This window comes from Apodemus sylvaticus, chromosome 21 (assembly GCF_947179515.1).
Source record: "Apodemus sylvaticus chromosome 21, mApoSyl1.1, whole genome shotgun sequence".
Taxonomy (NCBI): Eukaryota; Metazoa; Chordata; class Mammalia; order Rodentia; family Muridae; genus Apodemus; species Apodemus sylvaticus.
In genome coordinates, this window is record NC_067492.1 from 22,978,490 (window position 1) to 22,998,071 (window position 19,582).

Genomic DNA, 19,582 nt, shown 5'->3' on the forward strand with positions numbered 1-19,582 from the left:
CACACACACACAGATACACACACATTTCATTCTTTATGCCCTGAAAAAGGATCAGGGAGAGGCGGTATAAAACCCCAAATGGCTGAGTCTGGACTGTGATGGGTGTCTCTTTGTCTCTTGATGATTTTAGGGGTTTGGTAGCTTCTGGGAGATCTCAAGAGCTGATTGTCTCCACACCTGGCTTATCTAGGGCTGCTCTTGGAACGGAATGTGTAACAGATACCCAAGTGAGCATTTCAGCCAATAAAAATCCCCAGAGAGTAAACAGGGATTTCCATATCCACCTGGCAGAGAGGGCGGGGCTGGAGCGAAGGCAGGTTTCCTTAAATGGCCTGTCTGAGCCAGTGACCTCACCACCCACACTCCTCGGGAGACACAAAGGCAAGGACAGATGGCAGCCACTAGTCTCGGTCCTGGGAAGGCCCACATGAGCACTAGTCACCGGCATGAGTAATTAGGGAAAGTTCCGGAAGCTGAGGGTGGGAAGTGGGCATCTGATGATGTAAAGTGATCCTAGAGCAGGTTTCCGTGTTTGCTTTTCTCACCGTCCAAGGTGGCTTTCAGCACATCCTTCAGAATGGGGAAGAAATGGCTGTATTTAGTCCACACAGGTGGCTGCCTGGGAACTAGGTCAATCCATCAAATAACCAGAGCCCAGGCCCCAGAACCAGGCCTGTTTGTCCTACAGACACTGTAAAGCTGTGAAAGCCATCAATTAAAGGATTTACCAGCACTCCACATGGATGTAACTTCCCATGTATTAGTCTAGTACCTCTAAAAGACAAAGGCTAAGAGCCTGGATCCCTGAAGTTTGTGGAAAGGAAAGGGAAGGAAAGGGAAGGAAAGGAAAGAAAGGGAAAGAAAAGAAAAGAAGAGAAAAGAAAAGAAAAGAAAAGAAAAGATGTTGTTGGGAATCCCAGCATTCAGGAAACTGAGGCAGGAGGATCACCACAAGTTCAAGGCTAACCTGGGCTACACTATGAGTTCCATACCAGCCTGGGTTAGACCCTGTCTCAATAAACCACAAAGAGTGCTTCACTCCACAGCACAGAGACTAAAATTGGAAGAGGGCAGAGATTAGCGTAGCCCCTGAAAAAGAATGACACACATAGAATACATATCAAAACAAAACAAAACAAAACAAAAACACTGAATCGGCTTAAAAACAAACAACAAAACCAGCACAGTGGTACACACTTGTATCCTAGCCCCGGGAAAGTGGGAGCAAAAAGATCACAAACTCAGTCATCCTCTACTACATAGTGAGCTCCAGGTCAGCCTGAGCTACCTGGGACCCTGTCTCAGAAAACAAAAACAGGAAATAGAAACAAAACACCCAGAACTGGTGTCTGCCCAGCATTCAGGAAGCAGACTCAGAGTTCAAGAGCAGCCTGGTCTACAAGAGTGAATTCCAAGCCAGCTAAGGGTGCACAGCAAGCTCTTGTCTCAAAAACAAACAACAAAAAACGGGACAGACAAACAAATCAACCTAACTAAAGAATATGCTTAGTTAGATAGTGGAGGGGGTTGGGTTTTGAATATTTTGCATTTTAGAACCAGAGAATCTACAGGCGAGTTCACAGGGCATACGAACAAAGCATATCAAAGTCTATTTGACCTTTTAGCACCAGTGTCAGATTCTCAGGAACCTGCATGGTGGAGCCCGGAGCCAGTGCCACAATCCTCAGTTTCCCCAGGAGGTCCAAAGAGAGTGTCTCTACCTAAATAAAGGCTTTGTTTGTTTGTTTGTTTTTCAAAACAGGGTTTCTCTGTATAGTCCTGGCTGTCCTGGAACTCACTCTGTAGACCAGGCTGGCCTCTAACTCAGAAATCCGCCTGCCTCTGCCTCCCAAGCGCTGGGATTAAAGGCCGGCACCACCACTGCCCAGTGAAGGCAATTCTTTTACACAAAGCAGTTTCTGCGGTGCAACTGTGTGGTTTCTGGAAAGATACCTCAGCTCTAGAGCAAGTCCACACTCCACTGGTGCAATCAGACCTCTTGTGAGTAGTAGAGGAGCCACAGACATAGAGGGAACTGGAACCAGTCATGGGGAGCTTGTGGGATGCCCTATGGTGGTTTATTCTCCTACCTAAACAACTGGGAGGTGCCCCCCCCCACTTCCCACTGGGCGTGCTCTCAGTGGGGAAGGGCTCTCTACCTCCCACGAGGAATGTTCTGTCTCCATCATTGCCAGCCAGACACTCTCAGCAGCTAACCCCACCTCAAGACCTGTCCTCAGTTTCACAATGGACTGTGCTTTCCCCAAACACACACATATCCCGCCCTTCTTTCAACCCTCTTTCTCTCTTTCCTTCCTCCCTTTCTTTCTTTCTTTTCTTTCTTTTTTTTTTTTTTTAGAAAAGGTCTCATCTCACTCTGTAGCCCAGGTTAGTCTGTAACTTACTACACAGACCGGGCTGACCTCAAACCTACAACTTTTAGCAATCCTCTTGCCTCAGCCTCGCAAGAGCTGGTCACAGGTGTGAACCGCCAGAGCTCACACACTTCACTTCCGGAGTGGCGGTCAAAGGTGAACCACCACACCCAGCAGCAGGGCCCGCTTTCACTCTCACCTGTTTTTGTCTTCCCTCTCTTCGAGAGAAAAGGAAACCAGGAAGAGGACCAGCCGTAGGTGCTTCAGGCTCCTGAGTTCCGTGAGGACTGGAATTGTGTCCACCCTCCAGAAGTTCTCATTTTTACGTTAGGTAAATGAGGCAAGAGTGAACAGGTGGTACTATCAGTTTTAAGTGATCTTGTCACCGATACTCAGAGGTGTGAGTGATTAGACACTAAGGCTAGAGGTGTAAATTGAAGCCAGGTCAGGGTCAAGGTGACCCTGTAATCCCGGCACTCCAGAGTCTGAAGCAGGAGAATCAAATTGTGCATTTCTGACAAGCCCAAGTCACAAGGGAGATCCTATCTCAAAAACAAACAAACAAACAAACCCAACCAATACGATACATTGGCTGGGCGATGGTGGGTGCACGTCTCTGATCCCAGCACTTGGGAGGCAGAGGCAGGTGGATTTCTGAGTTCGAGGCCAGCCTAGTCTACAGAGTGAGTTCCAGAACAGCCAGGGCTATACAGAGAAACCCTGTCTCGAAAACAAACAAACAAAATACAATACACTGGTGGCAAGCGCCGGACTAACATAACAGGCTGTAGGTTTCATCCTCAGAACTGCTAACAAAGACTGTCCTAACTATGTAGTATCAAGCCACCAGCACTTGCACTGGGATCCCTAAGACATAAGCATTCCTATTTCCAAACACGCTTGGCCACTCCATCCCTCACTCGCCCATCCCATGCCACTGAAGGCCATCCCGAAATGCTCTCTCGGCAACCTACCAGAGGCTCACATTATTCCCTGGGCAGGAATCAAGTGGAGACTGGCTGAAGGATCCCCGACCACTCCAACCCCAGGGCCACAGGGCTGCAGCCTTTCTGGACCCGTAAAAAGCTCCCCAAAAGCAGTCAGGCCTCAGAAAAGCAAGTAAGACTAATCAGCTGAGCTGCTCTTTCTCTGTAAAATGCAGCCACCAAACCTGGGCCCAACTTCCAAAGCTCACAGCAAAATTTTCAGCACCATCACGATTGCTGCCGATTTTTCAGGTGGCTTACGGCTGGAAGAACAAGCTTGGTCAAAGTATTGCCAGAAAGGGATTGGGTGGGACTTCACCTTTTAAAATTATTCCTTTTTCTTTATTATACTTTTGGGATCAACCAAACTCCTCATTAGACAGGAAGAGGTCATTTTGGTGCAAAAGAAGCACCTGGAAATTAGGGAAAACAGTTAAAACAACAACAACAAAAAACACACAAACAAAGAACTGGTCCTCTTGCCTTGCTCCCAGCCATGCCCAACAGTTAAACAAAGAAAATTCTAGATTATCGCAATAAGACCTGAATATATATTGAGGTCTTGAATGTATGAATTAGAGCTACCTTTTCTCTCTTTTTTTTTCTTAAAATAAAAAAAAAATAAAACTATTCCTTGGGAAAGCAATACCGAGCCGGTTCCTCAGTGACTATGCCTAAATCCTGGGAGTCTGATCCCGGTTCAAATGCCTGCCCAGCTGACCCTGTGAAGTCACTCTATGAACCTCCAATTGCTCACCATTAAATGCAAAGACAGTCCAACTGGCCCTACCCAGCAGGTTTGGCGGTCTAAAAAGATAGACCCGGCTCCAGTAATCTGTTGGAGAAATACCGATGACCTCTAAATACCCTTGGCCCATATCTGCCCTGTATAAATAGCAGATCAACCACAATCGATAAATAGACTCCCAAATCTGCGTAAATCCCAAGGCAAAGTTTTGCCCATTCCATCCTACTCGAGGCAGAGTAGCACAATTTCTTGGCGCCTTCCCTACCCGACCCCACTCAGCCGAGTAACACCAGCGGAGTTCCCTTACCTCTGCCCAGGACGTGGCCTTTCTCCAGGTGCGTCTCCGGCACTACGAAAGTGTAGACCTCGGAACTGAAGCCGGGACTGCAGGGCTCAGGCTCCGGCTCCGGCTCCAACTTCTGGCAAAGCCGTGAGGAGACCTGGGATGGAGGGAAGGTAAGCAAACTGGAGACTTGAGGGGGTTCCCAGCAGCCCACACCGAAACCAAGAGTAACCCTTCCCTCGCCTAGGGCGCCGGGATTTGTGGGAGGATCCCCCTCGGGGCAGACAAGGACGCGATCCTCTCACCCCGAAACCAGCCGCCAAGTTCCAAGTGCCTTTGGGGGAGGGGACATCTGGGGCCACCACCTGGCAACCTAGTCCACCTTCCTCTCCTAGCTCCATTTGCATCTCACTGGAGACGTCTTTACTCTTCCGGACACCACTTTCCTTAGCCCGCGAACGGTCCCAAAGCGCACCCGGACTCCTCTCTCATACCCCAGAGAACCCGTCCTCAATCTACGGTCCCTCCCTTACAGGGCAGGTGCTTTTATTATTCTAAAATCCCTTTCCTGATCTCGGATCGTCCGCGCTACTTCTGTCCCCCACCTTCTACGGGCAGGTCCCCATCCTGCTCCACGCCTCCTCTGTCGGTCTCAAACAAGGACCCTGCTCAACTCGGGGTCCCGGGAGCCGGCAGCGTGGCGCGCCCCTTCCTGGGAACCTGCGCGAGAGGCGGCCACTCCGCGCTCGCCTGGACCTCCCACCCACTCCACAGCACTCAGCCCCCGCATCGCGCAGCGTCCAGGGCGATCTGACCCTCTGGACCCCAACTTTCTTGGAAGAAGGGAAGCGGGACCGCAGCAGGCAGACACACAGTGAAGCAGGTCATGGGACCCTTCCACATACCTGCAGCAGGAGCAGGAGCACGGAGAAGTTGCGGCACCGGGCTCCCATGGCTGGCCGGGCGGACGCCGAGCAAACCCTGAGCTCGGGTGCGGTCGGGCAGGGCCGGGTTAGGCCTGGCTGGAGTCGAGCAGAAGTTCCTTAGAACCCGGTAGTGCGCCGAGGCTCCCACGCCAGTGAGCAGGGCAGAGGCTGCGGCCGCCAGGTGAGCCCGCAGGCACCGCCCCCGGCGCCGCTGATTGGCTGGGAACGCACCTGCAGGTGGCAGCCAAGGAACCGCACCGCCCTCAACTTCCTCCACCCCTGTCTGTAGTTGGTGGCATGGGGCCGGCCTTAGGAGAGACTTCCTCGCTTCCTCTTCCAAGATTCGTTCGTATCCTAGCCTAGCTGTGCCGTGTCCCACTGAGACTTGGAATTACAAAGAGGACTTTACTCTTCATCTTGGGTTCTGTTTTGTTTCCTATCTTTTTATTTTGTTTAGTTGGTTTGGTTGACATTGTCTTAAGGATTTTAAATGACATTGTAGTGTGTGTGTGTGTGTGTGTGTGTGTGTGTGTGTGTGTGTGTGTGTGTGTGTGTGTGTCTGCGCGCGCGCGCGCGCTTGCAAACGCATGTGCCACACACCGAGAGTGGAGATAACAGCCTACAAGAGTCGGTTCTGACTTCCACCAAGAGGGTCTTGGGATTGAATTGCTGTCATCGGCCTACACTGAGCTATCTCTCCGGCGATTTTATTTTGTTTGGTAGCATTTTTTGTTTGTTTTCCAGTCCAAGTGAGCCTGGAATTATCTTAGCCTCGGCCATCCTCCTGTTTCAGCCTCCCAAATGCTGGGATTGCACAAGTGGGGCGCCAGACCAGGCTAATCATCTAATTTTGTAACACTTGTCCCCCTCCCTTTTGCGACATTGTCTTGCTATGTAGCCCAGTATGGCTTTGAACTCACTTTTGTCGGTCCCAGCCGCCTCACTTCTGGGATGGAGCTACAGGTAGCCACTACCTTGCTGCCCCACTAAAATCTGTTCTCTTAACTTCAGTTCTCAGGAGGTTAGTGAGCCAGGGGGGGAGCCAATGGATTAGAATCCCCTGGAATAAGAATTAGACACTTTGAGCTGCTCAGGGTGGAAACTGAACTCTGGCCCCTGGAAAAAGAGCAAGTCCTCTTAACTCCTAAGCCACTACCCAACCCTTTGTCTGGTTATTGTTTGTTTGTTTGTTTGTTTGTTTGTTTGAGAGTCTATGTAGCCCTGGATGTCCTGTAGACCAGTCTGGCCTCAAACTCACAGAGATCCAACACCTGCCCCCAAAGGCACCTTAAACACATTAAAGGCAGGCACCACTACACCTGGCTCATGTTTATCTGTTTTTTAAGACAAGTTCTTCCTAAGTAGCCCAGACTGGCTTTGACCTTAGAATCCCCTCGCATGAGCATCCTAAATGCTGGGAGTGCAATGTGTATCTCATATCCGTTGGGTTTTTTTGTTTTGTTGTTTTTTAATTTTAAAATATTTATTTACATTGGTGTTATTCCTCCATGTATGTCTATGTGAGGGTGTCAGATCTCCTAGAACTGGAATTACAGACAACTGTAAACTACCATGTGGGTGCTTGGAATTGAACCTGAATCCTTTGGAAGAGCAGCCAATACTATCAACCACTGAGCCATCTCTCCAGCCCTCATCAGTTGTTTTGTTTTATTTTTTTTAATTATTTTGTTTATGTGCATTGGTGTAAGGATGTCAGGTCTCTGAAACTGGAATTAACAGCCGGTTGTGAACTATCATGGGGGTGCTGGGATTTGAACCTGGTTCCTTTGGAAGTGCAGTCAGTGCTCTCAACCACTGAGCCATCTCCCCAGCCCTCTCCCATCATTTGTTTTTGTTTTTTGTTTTGCTTTTTTGTTTTTGTATAGCCCTGGCTGCCCTGGAACTTACTCTGTAGACCAGGCTGGCCTCGAACTCAGAAATCTGCCTGCCTCTGCCTCCCAGAGTGCTGGGATTACAGATGTGCGCCACTACCGCCCGGCTGTTTGTTTTTGTTTTTAATGCCGATATGAAAGAGATGTCACTCAAATGTTTTTGTTTTGTTTTTTTACCTACAACTTGATATCACGTAGCAAATCAGTGTTAAAGGAAAGACCAGGACTCAAGCTCTCCTGCTCCAGTGATTGAGACTTTTAGTGCCATAGACATAGCACAGCCATTGGCACCTGAGAATTCTGTCCCTGATACATAATTTTAGCATCAAAAATAAAATAGACAAACATTAGATCAGTTTCCCTGTCTGCTTGGATTCATGAAAACAAAGCACCTCTCAATCCTGTTGGTCCAGCCTTGGCAAAACGGAGATTGGGGATGTGGCTCAATTTGTCGAGTGCTATACATGAGGCCCTGGGTACCACCCTCAGCACTGTGTAAGCCAGGTATGGTGGTGCCTATGTGTAATAGTCACATAGGGATTACATGCAGGCAGGAAAAATCATAGCTTCAAAGCCATCCTCCTGGGCTACATACTGGATTTGAGCTGTGAGAATCTCAACAAGCAACCAAAAACTACAAAATAATGTTCTTGCCAGTCACTAGCTGTGTGATGGCTGGGCAAGTCCCCATCTGTACCAAAGCCAAAGCAATTACTAAGGTGCGGAGGTTGTGCCTTTGAAAGGCCCAGCCCTATCTGACCCATAGTTTTTCCCATAGTGCTAATGGTGAACCTGAGCCCCCAGAGAGCTCTATAGATGAGCACGGCCTCATCCAGAGAGGAGCGATCTCTAGCCCTCATAACCCGCACTGATCCCGCCAGCCTTCCCCGCAGGCTGACCCCTCCATTTTAATGCTTTTCAAGCACACACAAGCAGCAGCCTTTTGGATTTCTGCTTCTTGGCCCACCAGGCGGCTCCGAGGGAGAAGGCTCTGGTATTTCCTTTCCCACTGAAGCTCCTGCCCAGATCATGCCCTGAAAAAGATAATGGAAAGAAAGAAAGAGGCGTTTTCTCCCCCACGGGGCAGCCTCGTCGTTTATTTTGCTTTTCCTCCCAGTTACATAAAAATCCATATTTTATATCATTGCTGGGTGCGGGGAGGCGTTGGGACTTTGCTTTCTGAACTCCGCGATGACTCTTCATTGAGTCTTCCATTACTCGGTGATAATTCAATAAAAAGGATTTTAGACAACAATTAAGGGCAGCAATGCAGGTCGGCTCTGATGCAATTTTCAGGCTTGATGCACTCTTCAGATTTCTCAAGTCCTCTGGAGAAGGTCAGAAAGGGTCACTGACTGCCCCAACCTGGCTATGCAAGCCAAGAAGAAAACACAAAGGGCTCCCTATACAGTTGGGGCTCTGTGCAGCAGTGACCTCCCTCAGTTTACCCTTCTGTCAAACGGGCATAAAACTTCAGTATGAAGACTCACTGAGCCAGTATGTAGAGGATATGCTGTGGGAATTGAATTATAGGCTCTCCCCCAGTCTGCATTTATTAATCCATAAAAGGGTGGTATTGATAGCATTACGTACAGAGGTTCTTGAGTGGTGGTGGTGGGAGGGGGAGTGAGATAGGGTTTCCAGCCCAGGATGGCCTCATGCTAACTATGTAGGTAAAAAGGTAAGTATAGCTGGGCAGTGGTGGCACACGCCTTTGATCCCAGCACTTGGGAGGCAGAGGCAGGCAGATCTCTGAGTTTGAGGCCAGCCTAGTCGACAGAGTGAGTTCCAGGACAGCCAGGGCTACACAGAGAAACCCTGTCTCAAAAAACCAAATCAAAAATAATAATAATAATAATAAAATAAAAAATAAAAATAAAAATAAAAAAGGATAAGCAAAAACTTCTGACCCGCCTGTCCTCTGTTCCCAAGGACTGGGATTTCAGGTGTGTGTCTCCTCCACACCAGACTTCCCAAGTTGATAGGAATGGGTGGGAAGCCAACCCAGGGCGCTGGGAATGCTAGATAAGCACTCTCCATATTGAACTGTGCATCCTGGTCCCTCAGAAGGTCCTCCTTCATACTCTGTAACACTTTTGTTGTTGTTAATAGAAATGGAACCCAGGACACAGGCTATGCATAGCCATATCCCCAGCCCTCTTTGTACTTTCTCTTTTTGAGACAAGATCTCCACTAGTTGCCAGGCTAGCCTTAAACTCACTCTGTACAGCCCGGGCAGGCTTTGAACTTGTGACTATCCTGCCTCAGTATCAACCAAAGGTTACAGGCTTGAACCACCAGACCAGGCTAGTCATGCAACAGTGCCCAGCAAGCAACAGTCTAGGGAAAAGCAGTCTATGGAAAAACGCACGTGAGCACCCTGGGAACCTCTCCAGCTCCAGACTTTTCCTCTCCAGCTCCACTTTTCCTCACTAAAAAAGCCTCTTAGGCTATCTGTGGCCTGGGAAAAACTTTCACACAATCCAGCTAATCTTTTAGAGCTTCTCAGGGTCATTTACATTTTAAAGAGGGTGGGGGGTGCTAAACTTGCTCTTTTCAAAAGAAGGAAAGGCTCAGGCAAGACCCGGTGTTGGACTGGCTGCAGGGATGACCTGTGGTTGCACTTAATAACTTATCAACATGGGAGGAGAAAAAAATGTAAATCTAGGAGTTAGGATCCTGGGGAACTTCCGGGACCAAAGGGGAAAAGTGCCCTTGAAATCTTTCTGGGAAGATTAACCGCGGGGCCCCACTCCCAGATTCATGGCAATCCTGTCTTCAGAGGCTCATAAGATGTAGGCTTCTCAATTGCACAGTGAGGATCATTTCCTGGACGCCCTACAGGTCATCTAGGACACTAAAGATTAACCTCCTGAGCAATCTGGGACCCAGCCTCAGAACTGCAAAAACTCTGAAGGTTCCACAGGTGTGCACAATCTTAATCCTAGCACTCCGGCTGCAGAAGCAGGCAGATCCCTGTGTGTTAGGCCAGCCTGGTTTATATAGACAGCTCCAGGGCAGCCATGGCTACAGAGAGAGCATGTCAAAGAGAGAGACAGGGAAGGAACAATCCAGTCTCCTTATTGAAATTACCTCTAAATTGCTTAATACAGTGTGCACACTACACCCTGCTTGCACATATTGTCCTGGAACTGGTGCTGTAGCCCAAGCTGGTCTCAAACTTGCAGGGCAATCCTCCTGTCTCTGACTCAGGCAATCCTCCCAAGTTCTAGAATTATAGGCTTGAGTGACTTTACTCACCGTACATGCATCTTATTTTATTTTTATTTATTTATTTATTTATTTATTGGATTTGGTTTTTTCAAGACAGGGCTTCTCTGTATAGCCCTGGCTGTCCTGGAACTCACTCTGTAGACCAGGCTGGCCTCAAATTAACAGAGGCCTCTGCCTCCACCTCTGCCTCTGCCTCCGCCTTTGCCTCTGCCTCTACGATTAAAGGCATGCCTTGACCCCCAGCTTTCAGATACAATTTTAAATTTTACTTTATCATTTCTCTTCTTTTTTGGATTTGAATTTTTTTGTTTTTTTTTTGTTGTTGTTGTTGTTTTGTTTTTTGTTTTTTTGAGACAGGGTTTCTCTGTGTAGCCCTGGCTGTCCTGGAACTCACTCTGTAGACCAGGCTGGCCTCAAACTCAGAAATCCGCCTGCCTCTGCCTCCCAAGTGCTGGGATTAAAGCATGCACCCCCATTGCCTGCCTGGATTTGATTTTTATTATACTCTAAAGTCTATCTATCTACCTATCTCTCTATCCTCGATCTATTTGAGGGGAAGTGCCATGATGTGACTGGAGTGTGTAGAGGTCAGATTAGGAAAGTAGATTCTCTCTTTCTAACCAGTGGATCCTGAGGATTGAGCTCTGTCATTAGGCTTGGAGGCAGCTACCTTTACCTGCTGGGGCACCTCAATGGTCCAGATGCACGTTTTCTTTTTCTTTTTTTCCCCAAGATAGGGTTTCTCTGTGTAGCCCTGGCTGTCCTGAACTCACTCTGTAGACCAGGCTGGCCTCGAACTCAGAAATCCTCCTGCCTCTGCCTCCCAGAGTGCTGGGATTACAGGCGTGCGCCACCACCGCCCGGCAGATGCACTTTTTTAAGGTATATGTGTGTGCAGTGTGTATTCAGTTGCAAGTGCACTTGTGTCCATGTGGAGCCCAGAAGTTGGTATGTCAGGTGTCTTCCTCAATTGTTTTCACTTTTTTTATTTCCGATCTCTCAATAAATTCAGACCTTGACAATTTTAACAAGTCTAGCTGTAGGGATGGTTCTGATGCTAAGGTCCTGTTCCCCACCTGGTTCTTGATCTGTCTGTAAGGAAAGCCATGAGCCAATTACTGGTCATAAGGAATGGGTGGGACTTCCGATCCCTAGAGGAAAAAGAGACACAAGGGAGGAGAGGAGAGTTTGCCATGCTTTGGAGAGGGGAGAACCAAGCAGCCATGCGAGATCTTGGGAGGAACGGCAACAAAGGCCACCCTTACAAGTAGGTGGTCAGGGATGTTTAGCAGGGACTGGATGTATCATAGCAACTAAAGTTTAGTGAAGGTGGGAGGAGCAGAGGTGAGAATATTGTGAAGGGTACACTTTTCCCAGTGTTAGATAGTAACGCCCAGCAATTGTGCCAAGAAGGCGAGTTGAAAAGGAACAACTGGGTGCTGGAGAGATGGCTCAGCGGTTAAGAGCACAGACTGCTCTTCTAGAGGTCCTGGGTTCAATTCCAATCAACTACATTGGTGGCCCGCAACTGTCTGTAACTCCATAATTTGGCACCCTCACACTCAGACATACATGCAGGCAAAACACCAATGCACATGAAATAAAAATAAATAAATAATTTAAAAGAAAGAAAGAAAAGGAAGAACTGTGTATGTCTTTTATCCATGGATTCAAGGGAAGTTGGGTGGGGACTGGTATTGAGGTCCCTTCCCAGAGCTTAGGCAGGGTGGCAAAAAGCTACACACAACAACAAAGAGTAGCTATCAAGGCTACTCTTTGACTCCCTACCATGCCCCCCAAAGGATTGCTGGAGATAAAACCATACACCACTGGGCCAAACCAGGGTCAAATTTTTAAGCAAAAATATGTTTGGGTTCAGTGAGATGGCTTAACAGGTAAAGGTTCTTGCTGCCAAATCCGACAGCCTGAGTTTGATCCCTTGAACCCACAAGGCAGAAGGAGAAAACTGACTCCTCTGCTTGTGCAATGGCATGCATGGACACACGAGTAAACAACCATTAAAACAAAATAAAACAACACTCCAGAGGCTGGGCCCTTCCCATAGCATAATGGCCCAAAGTAAAATGTCCTCTGGCTATTCTCTCCTCAGAAGCTAAAATTCAGCTGGTGTCAGCTGATCCTCCATTACCAAGTTCTAATCACTGCGGTTTGTAGCCCTGAGGACGATGATTCTCCAGCTCAGCCCCATTATCTCTCTGAGTCAGACAACAAGCATTTATTAAGTATTCCGGTGTGCCCGGTGTGCACAGTGTTCTTCTCAACACTGGGAACAGATGCAGAGATAAGCCGAATATGGCCCTGTTTTTATGTAGGGGCTATGGGCAAGTACATTCATCCATTTATTTATTAAATACACACAGTATGCAGCCAGGTGGTGGCAGCACCGGGGAAGCCAAAGCAGGTAAATCTCTGAGTTCGAGACCAGCCTGGTCTACAGAACAAATTCTGGACAGTCAGAGCTCCGTGGGAAAATCCTGTCTCAAACAACAACAACCACCACAACTCAGGATGCAAAGTATGTGTCAGGCATTGTGCTAGAAACTAGTAATTGCATTATAGCAGTTAATGAAAGCACAGCTTCCATTTAGGGCAGCCTGCTGTAGTCGATACACATGACCTCAGTTGTCCTCATCTAGGTCTTTGCCATCCATATTACAAACTTGATAGCAGACAACCATAGAGAGGTAGAGAGTTCTAAATGACTTGACCACTAGATCCAAAGAACAGGATCAACAGCACATCCGCAGTTGCCATCACAGGTCTGTTTCCACCCAAAGGCCAGGGAAACTAGAGAGAAGAGCCTAATACAAGTCCTGGGGTCCCAAAGCAGGAGAACCGAGAGTTCTGATTACCAGGGGAGGGAGTGGAAACGTGGTCAGGATGTAACATATGAGAGAGACGAACTTTTAAAAATTGTTTTAAAAAGAGTTCTGAGCCAGGCATGGTGGCGCACGCCTGTAATCCCAGCACTTGGGAGGCAGAGGCAGGCAGATTTCTGAGTTTGAGGCCAGCCTGGTCTACAGAGTAATTTCCAGGACAGCCAGGACTACACAGAGAAACCCTGTCTCGAGAAAAACCAAATCCAAAAAAAAAAAAAAAAAAAAAAAGTTCTGATCACCAAGGGCAGAGAAGAACATCCTGGCTTCCTTTTTTATTTTTTATTTTTTAAGATTTATTTTTATTATATATAAGTACATGGTAGCTGTTTTCAGACACACCAGAAGACGGCATCCAATCTCATTACAGATGGTTGTGAGCCACCATGTGGTTGCTGGGATTTGAACTCAGGACCTCTGGAAGAGCAGTCGGTGCTCATAACTGCTGAGCTACCTCTCCAGCCCTACATCTAGGCTTCCAATGAGAGCTAGTGCACCTGTCTTCCACCCTTTATCTTGTGAGGACCCTCCGCAGATTAGATGTTACCCGTCTCAGTGTGCTATGATAAAACCCCATGACCAGAAGCGTCTTGGAGAAGAGAAGATTTGTTTGGCTTACAGGTTTCCTCATCAAGGGCTGACTCAATGGCAGGAACTTGAAGGCAGGAACAGAGCAAAGGCTGGTCTTGGATTACAGGCAATCTGATAGAGCCATTTTCTCCATTCAGGTTCCTTTTCCCAGACAACTCCAGCTGTGTCAAATTGACAAAACAAAAACAAAAACAAAAAACAAAAACCAACCCCAAAACAAACAAACAAACAAACAAAAAACCCAGACTGTATTACACTGCCCAACCACATGTGATGATCTTCTGGTTTTGTTTTGTTTTGTTTAATTTTTAATTTTAGCTGGGTGGTAGAGGCGCATGCCTTTAATCCCAGCACTTGGGAGGCAGAGGCAGGCAGATTTCTGAGTTCGAGGTCAGCCTGGTCTACAGAGTGCGTTCTAGGACAGCCAGGGCTACACAAAGAAACCCTGTCTCAAAAAACAAAAAAAAAATTAAATGTATGGGTGTTTTGTCTGCTTGTATGTCTATGCACTGTACCCATGCATTGTCCTAGGAGTCCAGAAAGTGTCAGATCTCCTGGAACTGGAGTTACAGCCAGTTACAAGCCACCATGAGGGTGCTGGGATTGAACCTGAGTCCTCTACAAAAGCAGCCAGTACTGTGACCCATCTCTTCAGCCCTGGTGGCCTGTCTTTATTCGGCCCACTGATTCAACCACCAATATTTTCCAGAAACACCCTCACATATCCACTCAGGGATAATGTTTTCCCACCTATTTGATTCTTCTCAAGTTGACATTTACAATTAACTGTCAGACACGCAAAGGTGGATTAGCTGAAAGGTGAGCCCGGGGTGACTGGTTCAGAGTCTTTCAAAACAAAACGAAAATGTTACATATTTATTGTGTGTGTGCATGTGCAAGCAAGCACAAGTGCTGAGCACCACAGTGCTAGTGTGGAGGACAGAGAACAACTTTGGGGCGACAACTCTCTCTTTCTGCCATATGTAACATGCCAACACTGCACCTCTGTGTCTTCAGGGTCTAAAACACTTTTTTTTCTTTTTTGGTTTTTCAAGACAGGGTTTCTCTGTGTAGCCCTGGCTGTCCTGGAACTCACTCTGTAGACCAGGCTAGCCTCAAACTCAGAAATCCGCCTGCCTCTGCCTCCCAGAGTACTGGGATTACAGGCGCGCACCACCACCGCCCAACTCTAAAATACTTTAAATAGATATGGAATTTTATATGATGACAATAAAAATCTAAAATTATATTTGCTACAACATAATGTATAGGTGATTCAACCCTAATCTAAAATATACTTTAAGATTATAAAGATCCATCAAATTAGCAAAAACTAATTTAACTACTTAAGCCTTTGCTAATTGCTGAACACCAAGCTGCTAAAAATGTAGATAAGTAACAGCAAATATCTGATAAATAAGGTATATTCAATAATCAAGATGTATCCCAGCAGTGGAGGCAGAGGCAGGTGGATTTCTGAGTTTGAGTTCGAGGCTGGCCTGGTCTACAGAGTGAGTTCCAGGACAGCCAGGGCTACACAGAAAAACCCTGTCTCAAAAAACCAAAATAAGTAAATAAAGAAATAAATAAAAGACACGTATTAGTGTAGGACCTTCCCCCACCTTCTTGTAGGCATCTTCGAAAACATTCTCTGATAGACTCCAGGCGAGGGATGGACTGAGGTAGGAATGGACTGATCAAGACCCAGGCTTCTTTCTCTCTGCGCTTGGAAGTGCTTAGTGACTGCTCTCCATCTACATTGTGTTCAACAGGATAGCCACCAGTCCCATGTAGCCGTGTTATCTCTGAATTAAGGCCTATCTTTAAATCCCTAAATTGAAGTGATTTACTTATTAGAATAAATACTAGTGTCATTCGTTAAAAAAAAAAGGTGTAAAGTTTATGTAAGGTCTGAGGATATCAGAAGATCAAGTTGTGAGGATCTAAGAAAGTGGTTTCTGTCTAAGAAGGTGTTTTAAGGTTGCTAAATGCAAGTTAATGAAAGTTGAAGGATAAAAAATAAAAAGCTTAAATGGTGATAAGTGATTTAAGGTATACAAGGGGAATAAACTGCTTCCGATGTCTTCCCCTCCCTATGTTACTGCTGTACTAAGACTTCAAAGCTTAGAGTCTTGACATTGATAAATGGAGTTCTCTTAATATCATAGCCGCAAGCAAGATTTTAAGTTTCCTTTGGTTGTCTTCTAAGTATAGACTTAAAAATGCTTCTCATTGTGCTAAATTTATACACATCTAGTCTTCCGGATGTATCTAGTCTTCTGGATAAAGAAGCCCCTTTCCTTGTTTGTAGTTATACTAAAGGATGTTCATGCTTTTAACTCAAAATCATTTCCCAAGCCTCTACTATGACACAAAGGTTCTCAAGTCTATTGCTTTTTCTACAGTGTGGGTTCCATACTCCAATCCACAAGTCAGATGGCCTCCAGTTGCTAATCAACAGTCTGTTTCCCTACCTGCCTCTTCCCCTTTCCCTGGTCTTGAAACCCATGGGTCTAAAAGTTGCAAGTGTACAACACATGGGGGAATTTTTTTTCTTCCCAAACTCAGCTTTACCTTCTGCCCCTAATATGTACATCCTGCCAAGGTTAGGTGTTTCCTTGAAATCTGCTGGGTCCAAAGCAGCTAGGCCCCAGGCAGCCGTGTAGAACCAGAGAACACTGGACCTCCTCAAGGAAGACAAGGGAGGCACCTGCATGCTTATGGAAGAAGAGTACTATTACTATCAATGACACTGGCCCGGTCAAAACTAATAGCAGGTCTCTTTACAAATTGAAGAACTCCACCAACACAACCAGGGCACATCTGTGTTCCACTCTGACAGTCTTTGCCCTTCACATGATGTCTTAGTTAAGGCTTCCACTGCTGTGAACAGACACCATGACCTAGGCAACTTTTATAAAGAACAACCATGTAATTGCGTATACCTTACAAGTTCAGAGGTTTGGTTCAGTCCATTATCATCAAGGCAGGAAGCATGGTTGTATCCGGGCAGGCATGGTGCAGGAGGAGCTGAGAGTTCTTCTACATCTTGTTCTGAGGGCAAACAAGAGAAGTCTGGTTTCTAGAAAGCTAGGAGGAAGGTCTCAAAGCCCACCCCCACAATGACACACTTCCTCTAACAAGGCCACACCTACTCCAACAAGGCCACTCCCTGGGCCATATTCAAACCACCACACATGCCTAGCCTCATTCATAGGGCCTGTGGTTATAATCTATTTTTCTCCTAGCACCTTGCCTCTTCTGCTTCCCACAGGAATGTATCCGCAAGGTCTCTATACTGGCCACTCATCAAATGCTCCTGCACCCCTATATCCTCATGCCTACAACCCTGCCTACTCCTGACATCCCAACCCTTCAACCTCCAGTCTCAGCAGGAAGTAGTCAGACTTGAGTCTACACCCCTATAACCAGAGAGGTCAGGAATGTTAGCTAGAGGTTTAGGGACAAAGGCAAGATCTTCTCTTCTGACTAGGAGCCTTCACTTGCAAAAGCCTATAGAAAACACTTGACAAAGCCAACTTCTAGTTCTAGATTCTAACATGACTACTGGACCTAAGACCCACCCACAGGGCCCTAAACTCACCAAATATGGCTATAACCACAGTACCTCACTATCAGGTAACAACTCTCCCCCCCCCCCCACACTCTTCTTTAAGAAGCCCCTGCCCAGCCTGGTGACTTCACTGACCCCGACTACTGTGAACCCTCCAGACAGTTGCCCCAATAAACTTCCCTTTTTACTAAAAATTCAACTCAATTTGATTTATTATGTCAGTGGAGAAGCCATTCAATAAGGATTTGGAGGCTTAAACTCGGGTCATCAGGCTCCCACTAAGCCAGTTTGCCACTCCAGAGTCTTCCTCCCCATGTCATACTCTTAAGGCTAAGGTGAGGATATTTCCCCCTTCTTCCTGAACCCAGAGCCTTAGATATACTAGGTAAGCACTCTACCCCCTTTAACATTTTATTTTTATGTTTTGTTGTTGTTGTTTGTTTGTTTTACAGGGTTTCTCTGTGTAGCCCTGGGGTGTCCTGGAACTCACTCTTGTACATCAGGCTGGCCTCAAACTCAGATCTGCTTGCCTCTGCCTCTTAAGTGCTGAGATTAAAGGTATGCACCACCACACTCGGCCTATTTATTTTTAATTACTTATATGTGTACATGTGTATAGACACTTGTAAAGGATCCCCTAGTACTGCAGTTACAGGTGTTATGAGCTGCCCAGTGTGGGTGCTGGGAACCAAACTCAGGTCCACCACAAGAGCAGAGGTTCTCCTAACCACTGAACCATCTTCTCCAGTCCTTTATTAATTAAAAAATATGTACATAGATATGCCACTTACTATCTATCTGTTTGTTTTGAGAGAAGATTTCTTTGTGCAGCCTTGGCTATCCTGGAACTGACTCTGAAGACCAAGGCTGTCCTTGAACTCACATTCACCTACCTCAGCCTCCTGAGTGCAGGGATGAAAGGCATGCACCACCGTTGCCTGGTTTATTTATTTATTCATTTATTGTTTATTTGTTTTTTTCCGAGACAGGATTTCTCTGTATAGCCCTGGCTGTCCTGGAGCTCACTCTATAGACCAGTCTGGCCTCGAACTCAGAAATCTGCCTGTTTCTGCCTCCCAGAGTGCTGGGATTACAGACGTGCACCACCACTGCCAGGCAGCCTGGTTTATTTTTTATGTTTTGATTGTTGTTATTTTTTGAGATAGGGTCTCAAGTACCCCAGGCTGGCCTCCAGCTCACTGTGAAACGGAGAATGATCATGAACTTCTGAATCTCCTGCCTTTACCTTCCCCGTGCTGAGACTACAGATGTGCATTCTTATACCCCATCTATGATACTGGTGACTGAACCCAGGGCCTTTTGCATGGTAAACAATCATTGTGCCTACTGAGCTATATCCCCAACCCTTCCCTTTTTAGTTTGAGGCAGGGCTCACTTAGTTGCTCAAGTTGGCCTTCAACTTATTCTGTAGCTTAGGCTGGTCATAAACCTATAATTCTCCTGTCTTGGATTTCTGGGTAGCTGTGGTTACAGGCCTGCACCACTGACTCTAAACCTTGCTTAATTTACCAAGAAACAGTCTGTTGCCCTGGCTGAAACTCCAGTCCTAAGGTAGCCAAGAGAAGGAGGCAGGCAAGTGGCAAGAGGCTAAAGTACTGTTATTAGTCTCCTTGGAAAGGTTGCAAGTCCAGATGGAAGCCTTTTTCCACTTGAGTTTTTGTTTGCTTTGCTGCGTTGTCCACCAAGGAAGGAGCTTCCAGTATGGTGGGGGCTGGGAGAGTAACCACAAAGGAGGATGGCCCCAGGGACAGTGGGGACAGTTCTTCTTGCTGCTTTCCTACAGAGCAGAGGTTTTTCTTCCCATTTTACAGAGAAAGCAACTGAGCCACAGATCACAGTATCAAGACGGAGATAGCCTTGAGGCTGGGCAGTGCAGCTCCAAGACCAATCCAGCACACAGTCCCCAACCCAGATGTGGTACCTGTCAGCTCGGGTCTAACTAGGTTTGGCTCCATAGATTTATGTGTTTGAAGGCTTGGCCCATGAGGAGTGACATTATTAGGAGGTGTAGCCTTGTTGGAGGAGGGATGGCCATGTTGGAGAAAGTGCCGTCAC

The 19,582-nt window shown here is 46.9% G+C and overlaps 1 protein-coding gene across 3 annotated transcripts in view; it reads right to left on the bottom strand.

Annotated features, from left to right (window-relative positions):
* Cdh1 (cadherin 1) overlaps positions 1-17,009 on the bottom strand; it is an 81,805-nt gene extending 64,796 nt beyond the window's left edge. The window contains exons 1-4 of one of the 3 annotated variants that reach the window (XM_052166122.1): positions 16,878-17,009; positions 13,961-14,093; positions 5,298-5,414; positions 4,417-4,549 (exon numbers count right to left, since the gene is read on the bottom strand). In XM_052166122.1, the coding sequence (XP_052022082.1) occupies positions 4,417-4,549; positions 5,298-5,414; positions 13,961-13,972 (262 nt within the window). In that variant the 5' untranslated portion in view covers positions 13,973-14,093; positions 16,878-17,009. The remainder of the gene's footprint in view (positions 1-4,416; positions 4,550-5,297; positions 5,415-13,960; positions 14,094-16,877) is intronic. The other 2 variants (XM_052166124.1, XM_052166123.1) reach the window with 2 other exon arrangements.
* Between the last annotated feature and the right edge of the window lie 2,573 nt (positions 17,010-19,582).